Consider the following 9,144-nt stretch of genomic DNA (forward strand, 5'->3'; position numbering starts at 1 on the left):
CCGTCGTTCGTTTCGTAGTAAGGCAGTCACTTTATTATTCAGATTATCTAATTCAGACAATGCTGATGATACTCTAAAAATCTACAAAATTGCTATTTTGAATTGCTCAGTTTGAGGCTATGAAATTGAGGCAAAAAATATGCGATAAAACATTTTTCTACAATAATTACAAAAGTAGTGGTTCGCTACCTTTTAGCGAAAATTAATGTAAGTGGAAAACTAGAAATATCGTCGCTTAGAAAAAAAAAATTCTTTACTAGTCAATAAAGATAAAATCTCGCTGTCTTTCATTGACAGAATTTTTTTTTTCAGGATTAAATTTGTGCCAATACGAGTGAACTTTACTCGACCGTTAGTCAGCGTCACAAAATAAAACAACTTGAATGAGAAATGTTCTCATTTCTGAATCTTTGTTTAGGGAAAGACAGTTTGTTTCATCACTGAAATAATTCACAAGAATTGTCAAACAAAGCTGCGCGACTATCAGGCGTTATCAGCAGCAGCGTCTGGGCAGCAACAAAGACGCATCTGTGCTACGCCAGCCTCCATGCGACGTAAGCCACCGACTTGACACAAAGACGTAGCATTATGACACAGAGACGTAGCATTATGACACAAACACGTAGCGTTATGACACAAAGACGTAGCATTACGACACAAAGACACAGCATTATGACACAAAAAACGTAGCAACATGACACAAAGACGTAGCGTTATGACACAAAGACGTATTATTAGGACAAAAAGACGTAGCGTTATGACACAAAGACGCAGCATTACGACACAAAGACGTAGCATTATGACACAAAGACGTAGCATTATGACACAAAGACGCAGCATTATGACACAAAGACGTAGCATTATGACACAGAGACGTAACGTTATGAGACAAAGTCGTAGCATTATGACACAAAGCCGTAGCATTATGTCACAAAGACGTAGCGTTATGACACAAAGACGTAGCGTTATGATACAACAACGTAACATTATGACACAAAGACGTATCGTAATGACACAATGACGCAGCATCATGACACAACGACGTAGCATTATGACACATAGACGTAGCGTTATGATACAACAACGTAGCATTATGACGCAAAGACGTAGCGTTATGACGCAAAGATGTAGCGTTATAACACAAAGACGTATCGTAATGACACAAAGACGTAGCATCATGACACAACGACGTAGCATTATGACACAAAGACGTAGCGTTATGATACAACAACGTAACATTATGACACAAAGACGTAGCGTTATAACACAACGATAGCATTATGACACAAAGACGTAGCATTATGACACAAAGACGCAGCGTTATGGCGCAAAGACGTAGTGTCATGACACAAAGACATATCGTAATGACACAAACACGTAACATTATGACACAAAGACGTCGTCAGGACTCCACGCAAAAAAATAAGACGTAATTAGAAGACGTATATTTTTATTCCCAAAGTTCACGATGTCAATGGATTTTATTCCTGTCAAAAATTTAGTTTAAAAGGAGCTGTTGCTAACAAAATAATAGGCATAGAACAATCTCAATGCCAAACTAAAGAATATAAACGGAGTCGCAATCAAATAATAACTTAAATTTCAGTGAATCAACGAGGAAAATTTTTAATTTTTATCCGATTTATTGCTTTAAATCTATAATCACATCAATGATCTAGTTAACACGTGAGAAAAAAAACATTATAATGCTGGACCAGCAATTTCCTAGAACTTTATCGAGGGAATCAAATGTCTATTAATATCGATGTTAGAGACAAATAAGACATCATTTCGTATTGAAAATAAATTGATTTCAGTGACCCGTCGTACCAACAGTGATGTGCTCAGGTATAACGTTACGTGATAAACGTAAATCTGAACGAAAACAAGTAATGGTCTCTGCATGGGGCGGGGTTTACGGTCAGAATATATAAGTCTAATGGTGACTATGCAAACAAGCTAGGCAAACTCTGCCGTGTAGATGGATCCTGTGGGGGGACTCGTGCATATGGCAGTTCTATGGACCAGTAAATTTGGTACTGGCTTGGAACTTTCTCGTATTAAATCTCATCAAAATACCACTGTCGTATTTTGTTTTTGTTTATTTTGTTTGTTCTACTTAATGAAGGATATTATTACAAAAAATTGTATAAAACAATCTGTACATGCATTATGTGCAATTTTTGTAATTACATTTGTATATTTTCATGTAGAACCAGTAGCTACGCGTTACTATTGTTTACTATAGCATGACGTAAGTCAGATTACGTCAGTCCTTACCTCGGCGTCTTCCTCCTCGGTTATGTCAATAAACTTACGAACCATTCAACCTTTAATTCCAACCCTACGGAATTAACACATTATATGTTTGTAATGGGAGAAGGGAACTGTAATAAGTCATTGAAAACGAGGGTTTTGTATGAAAGATTTATACCATATATTTCCATACCACCAAGAATACCATTTTGAGATATCCCCAACATATACAGGCATTGAATATCGCTGCGTTAGTTCGTCTGGCACCACAATTCATTCTATTTATGTTAACCGAATCAAGATAGCTCATCGGTTGCGGGATGTTCGCCGAAAACAAATACTCTTTATCTGATTATCGATACTGAGAAACAATTATGTAATTATTGTATATTATTATTACATAATAATTATCTCTATTATTATTTGATAGTTATTATATAATATAATTATTAACAACTATACACTGATTGCAATCCAACTAATGATGAAGCCCGATAATATGACCCTTGAAAGGATAAGTCATTGAGGGAAGGTTCAGGGCCTCTGCACTGTCGCTGAGTTGCTTGCTGGTTTAAAATGCAAATTACTTTTGTTAAATTCTGCTTTTGACTAAAATCAAAGCGCTGGAATGGCTTTTAGTCAGTTATTTTTCATTTTCATTTTAGTAATTATTTGTTCACAACGTACATGAACTATCTATATATATATAAATTCTTCGTACCTAGTTGTTCTTAATTATACATCTTGCGTTATTCCAACTTTTGCGAATGGCCGTAGAATCACCCGATGACGTTAGATAGCATATCATATTTTCAAACATGGCCTCTTACCTTCTATTAATGCCAGGTAAAATATTAGAGTACAAACGTGAAATCCTACTTTCCCTCTGACCTCCACCATTATTCGAGTACACATTCCCCTTTGCTCTTAATTCATTCGGTATTTCGTATACATGATCCGAAGAAAATTCATCGTAGATGGAATTCTCTTCTCCGAATCGTGGATTTTTTCCTCTCGATGGCCGACGTTTCTCCATTTCGAGCCCAGGCGTATCCCCCATTTCAAATTTTCTAAGTTTTTTCTTTAAACAACAAATGCTCACGAGTAGGAACAAGATTATGAGGAGCATGGCAGCCAGAACTATCCATTCTATTGTCAGTTGCCAACTGGTAAGTAGTTTCGCGACGTAGTGGTTGTTGGTCCATAGTTCAACCGACTCGCATTTGAACGGGTCGTCTCTGCATGGTAGTTGGTACGGGTGACAGTTGGTGACGAGGCACGTTCTTGGTACGTGAACGGTCAGGTGTTTTTTGACGTCGAAGTATGAGTGCACGTGTCCAGCTGTCCAGAGCACCGAGTATGAACTTCTTGTTCCCAGCACCGTCTAAAAATTCAATTTTGTAATCAATCCAATAGTAAGAATTTAACGTTCGAGTGTGGTTTGGAATTTGTTCTCGTAATCGAAAACATAAATTTACAGGTACGTAGTTAAAGTAAAAGATGAGTGGCTCGTAGCTTAGATTAAAGATTTGAGCTCTTATTTTGCTAGTATGTCTTTGATATTTAAAAATTTTGATTTTGAATTGTAGTCAAAAAGTTCTTATAATGTCTAATGTTTCAAACTTATGGATTAAAAGTATTGAACTCTCACCCAATTAATGCTTCGGTGTTCTTGATCGACTACAACTTCAGTCCATTTCCCGGCCGCCTGCACCGGAGAGTCTTCATCCTGGAGCGTGAAAAGGTAGTTGTAGGAGCTGGGGAAGGCCTTGAAGAAGATCAGCTCCTCCGGACTGCCGCACCACGCGAAGAATTGGTCTCCATAAGTCGATTGGTATTCATCACCAGATCGGAGGTGGCACCCTGGAATAAAAGATCCAGTTAAATAAAAACCCAATTATCCATGTTGGTCATGGTAGATACATTTATGGCTAATTTCTGAGAGTGAACTCCTTGTTCGTAATATAAAGTTGACAGACTATTTAAAGAAAATATTTTTCAAGATGAACATCTTGATTAGTTATTTGATTATAGAGGATTCGGCTGAATATTTTTAAAAACTAGTTTTTAATATAAGTCGAACCAGTTTTTCGGCTAAATATTTTTAAAAACTAGTTTTTTAAATAATTTATACCAGTTTTTTTGTAAATTCAGTCATTTTGGCCATGTTCATACAGGTTGCAAATATTCTTATGATTAATTGAAATATTATATCTTTTTGGTTCTTGAATCGATTTTGAGGCTTGTAAGGATATTTGCTTCCGACAGAATTTCAAGCTTCCTCATATTAATTTTTCCAGGCACGTGCGAAATTTATCCAACACTTGTGCACTAGTCTAATCATCTGCATAGCGAAAAATTTATTTTCGCGCACTGAAACCTTTGAATCGCCTATTTTTCTATGAAATGATTGCATTATTGATCAGTGTGATCATTTTTTAATATTAATATTTCAATGATCAAAAATTAAAAATTAATTCTGATCGTGACGCTGTTTTTCCCCACCTGAATAACAATCAAAGTTGACGTGAAACGATTTCCGGTTGGGGAGCCATTGCGCCTGGAGTTTCCCCGTTAATCCCGTGTTTCTCAGAGTAATGATTTCCACGTCCTGTGCGCCTATTGAGGTGAGAAGAACATCCTTATTTTCAGTGAAGAACAAGTCGAAGTGCCGCCACCCGTATAAATTAACTAACTTGGTTTCTTGTACGATCGTATCTTCTTTCTGTTCCCAAGCACTGCACCGATAGGCGATCACGCCCTTGTCGTTCTTGTCGTTCTTAGCAGTGACATTGAAGACTGCGGAGCAGCTATGTCCCGTGGACGGTGACTTAATTAAAAGTTCAACCTTCCAGCTTTCATTTACGTAGGGGACATCAAGTCCAAGTCGTACTTGAGTCTCGAAACTTTTAGTGGCAGTTTTGCGGGGTATGTCGCTGATCTCGTACTGAACGCAGTCTGGTAGGGAGAGAAAGAAGTTTTCAACTGACAATCCAAGATAAAGCATCCGCCAACGTATATAAAAACCTATTCAATTCTATATACGATATTCAATTATTTTTTGCTGCATAGTTCTTGCACCTTTTTTTCACTGATTTGTTTCGCTAGCAACAATTACCTTTATTATTTTATGCACTAAATTAATTTTATTAAGATCCTCAAAAGCCTTACCGGCGGGCTGGTCTTCGCTTTGGGCCTCAGCAGTGAGCTGGAGCACCAACGCGACAATGATGAGTCGGACCATCATTTTGCTGAATACTTGTTATAATACATAAATGATCATGATAACATAATTACAACACAGATTAAATGTTTATTAACCACAATAGTGATGCATATACGGGAGAAATTTAATAAAAATAACTAGACAAATATTAAATGTTTCAAAAATAAATCTCCTGAAGAAAAATGACGTTCTCTTGAAACTTGAGAGCCAAAATCTACAATTAAACGATATTATTTATTAAAAAACAAATCCACTCAATAATCTTGACGAGGAATGAGATGGGAATTGTAAATAAATTCATTAATAATTATAGATATTTAGAAGTTCTTAGGTTTTAAAGTGCCATTAGGTTGAGCAATTTTCTATGGCAATTCGTATTTTATCTATTAACTTCTTTAACAGTCTCAAGTATATACACTTCACATGACAGCTCAATGCAGTTTTCCCAATTATAAGCTCGAGAACGCAGCTATTTGGCTTCACGATCAATATAAAGCAAATATTGGTCAATTTTAGAAAAACATAAAATTACAACGGGGTACAATTTCATTACTACAAGACATGTAAATCGCCGAAGACATGGAAAATGCATTGATGAAATCAATAAAAATTTTGAGATTTCATTGATAGTGAGACAAAATATTCATTTTTCAAATCCATACGAAACATTTTTCCTATCACATTTCAAGCCATGCGGTCTCGTGAATTATTTTTTTCATCTGTTAAAACAGTAACTGCATCTTTTTTTATTGAAATTATTCGAATTTTATAGCACGATGTCCATTGTGTCCAATATCAGCATTGAATATTAAAAACCTACATCACCAGGTGAGTAGAGTGCTCCCTCTATCAAAGTCTGTCACCAAGTAATATTCTCTGGCATTGCTGGCGATTATTGAAGTTAATCGAATTTTATAGCACGATGTCCATTGAGTCCAAAACCAGCTTTGAGTATTAAAAACCTACATCACCAGGTGAGTCGAGTGCTCCTTCTATCAAAGTCTGTCACCAAGTAATATTCTCTGGCAATGCTGGCGACTATTGAAGTTAATCGAATTTTTTAGCACGATGTCCATTGTGTCCAATATCAGCTTTGAGTATGAAAAACCTACATCACCAGCTGAGTAGGGTGCTCCTTCTATCAATGTTTGTCACCGAGTAATATTATCTGGCAATCCTGGCGACTATACGTCACCGGATACTAGGAGAGGCCTGCAGATGGTTGCCCTCTATGCAAGTATTGCAAGCGCTGTCGAGCATCCGCGGCTTATGATAAAACTAATGACCGGAAATCCGAAAATTTCTTTGTGTTCACAAGAACCACAGAATAACATGCATAGTAAAAATCGAGCAAGATTTTTGGATAAAAAAATATATTGTCTTATTTTTTGCTTGTAATAATGAACCTACGATCTAAAATGATCGATTCACGACCCGTTAACTGTACGTCTTAGTGCGATCAAAAAATGCACTTTTTACAAAATGCATAATTTGTCTAACTTATAACCGATCAATCAATAACAGAATAATAATATTAATAATAATAATAAAAACAACCCCATTTAATCAAAACCTATTGTCAATGTTGCGAGAATAGTATTTGTTTATTCAAATTAAGAGTTTTTGAATGAATTCAAGAGAATGTAAATAGAAAATTTGAATTTATCGTATCAGCAGTAGGCATTTAACGATTATGATGATAGAAGCGCCAGGAATACCTCGTAGACATCTGCAATTAGAAGTTTATTCATCATTATCTTCTATTCCCTGCTTAAAGAGATATGCATTTGGTTACAATACAGTACTTCATTAACATGCATCAAATATTTTATGCGAGTCAGAATTCTCATCATTATTCGAAAGAAACATCAGAGGATGACAGATTAAAATTCAAAGTCGTGAAAACGAGAAACAATTTTATTCGTATAAATTCTACCAATATAATTCGCGCAAGATGAGTTAAAAAACGTAAGTGATTCAAGTATGTTACTTCGAAATTCCAGAAGAAAAATGAACAATGACGTTTTTATGAGGTCGACTAAATAAGACGACCTCCTTTTATGATGTCGTCTAGAGGTGGTTGAAGTGCCTTGAATTATTACGTGGTGATGAATGCATTTACACTTAATTCAAAACAATATTAATGTTAAAATATCAGCGACAGACGTGGTTAAATATTCAATGAAAGTAACTAAGGAAATTACTGGGTTTTCAGGAGAAAGGGAATTTTTCCATCGGAGTTCTATAGGTCCTTGTTTTCGTCGCAACACACGAGTGTGGCGAAGTCTGGCCACTGCGCAGCTAAAAAGTGAATCAATTGTGAATAAGAAGTGAAATAATTAATACTTGAAAGTTATTACCGGAAAACCCAATTCAAAAATGGTTAAAGATTCGGAATTGTTTCAGCCCTAGCGCAGTTCGGAAGGAAATTATTTTTTCGAGTTGGATAATGTTCGGTTTATAATCATATAAATTATTGCCGGAATACCCAATTAAGAAATGGCAAAATTGACAGTCTTGAAAATCACAACACTAGATTTGATGTTGAATCGTGGAATTCATTAATGGAAAACTATTCTGAAACGGCAGAACTGACAACGACGAAACACAGCCACTGCGCAATTGGGAAATAATATAATATCACGAGTTTGGTGATAACCCGGTTATATTAAATCATAATATGATATTAAATTATTACCCGAGAAATCCAAACTGGCTTGAACCCGCCACTGCGTAGTTAAGATGTGAATCAATTCCTTAGGTTTCGTGAAATTCGGTATTGAATCAAGAAAGTTAGTACCATAAAACTCAATTCTGAAACGGCTGAACCCATGAAATTATGACAACGATATCATAGTTTGGAAATAGACGAATTTCACAGTTCAAGTGAGCTTAGGTATCGAAAATTCAAATTAATAAATGAAAAAAACTGACAGATATGAAATTTTTGAAGCCACAGTGCAGTTGGTGAGTGTAATAATTCAACCCGCTGGAGATATTTCATGTTGAATAGCGAATGTTATCACTGGAAAAGCCCATTCTAAACGGACAAACTGACAGGGCTGAAACTTTGACAGCCACTGCGCAATTAATGAGTAAATATAATTCTCTAGTTGGGTGATATTCGATCTTAAATTGCGAAATTAAAACCGGCCAAACTAATGTCAATGATTTTCTTAGTCACTGCGCGGTTAGGTTACGAATAAATTCCTTAAATTATGTTTGAAAAAAAAAATTAAAATCTAGTCATTAGCCTAGAACGGGAAGACCTGAATTTCTAGAGTTAGATGATCGACTATGACGACTGTGGTTTTGACAACTATGGCAGAATTCAATTCCTAAATGGCTAAATTGACAACTAAGAAATTTTAGCAGCTCTATATAGCGTGGTTTGGAAAGAAATGGGATTTTCGATTTATTTGAGCTGAGGTGTTAAATCATTTAAATTATCACCGGGAAGCAGATTTTTTATATGACACATTCGACAGTCATAAAATTCATGCTGCCACTGCGCAGTTGGACTATAAAAAGTTCATCGAGATAGGAGATGTTCGATGTTAAATTATGATAGGTTTTTAATAAATAAATAATAAAAAACGCAATTCTGGAACGGCTAAACCTGGCATCGGTGAAACTGCAAAGTTTATATGTTAATGAATTTC

At 35.8% G+C, this 9,144-nt stretch overlaps 1 protein-coding gene across 1 annotated transcript; it reads right to left on the minus strand.

Moving 5' to 3' along the window:
* Window positions 1-2,727: 2,727 nt before the first annotated feature.
* On the minus strand, window positions 2,728-5,503 carry LOC108666047. The gene is made up of 4 exons (XM_018152853.2): window positions 5,428-5,503; window positions 4,762-5,214; window positions 3,908-4,119; window positions 2,728-3,640 (listed from the first exon to the last, which is right to left on the minus strand). The coding sequence occupies exons 1-4, from the start codon at window positions 5,501-5,503 to the stop codon at window positions 3,083-3,085; spliced, it is 1,299 nt and encodes a 432-aa protein (XP_018008342.1). The 3' UTR covers window positions 2,728-3,082.
* Window positions 5,504-9,144: the final 3,641 nt, after the last annotated feature.

This window comes from Hyalella azteca, unplaced genomic scaffold, assembly GCF_000764305.2.
Source record: "Hyalella azteca isolate HAZT.00-mixed unplaced genomic scaffold, Hazt_2.0.2 contig11415, whole genome shotgun sequence".
Classification (NCBI taxonomy): domain Eukaryota; kingdom Metazoa; phylum Arthropoda; class Malacostraca; order Amphipoda; family Hyalellidae; genus Hyalella; species Hyalella azteca.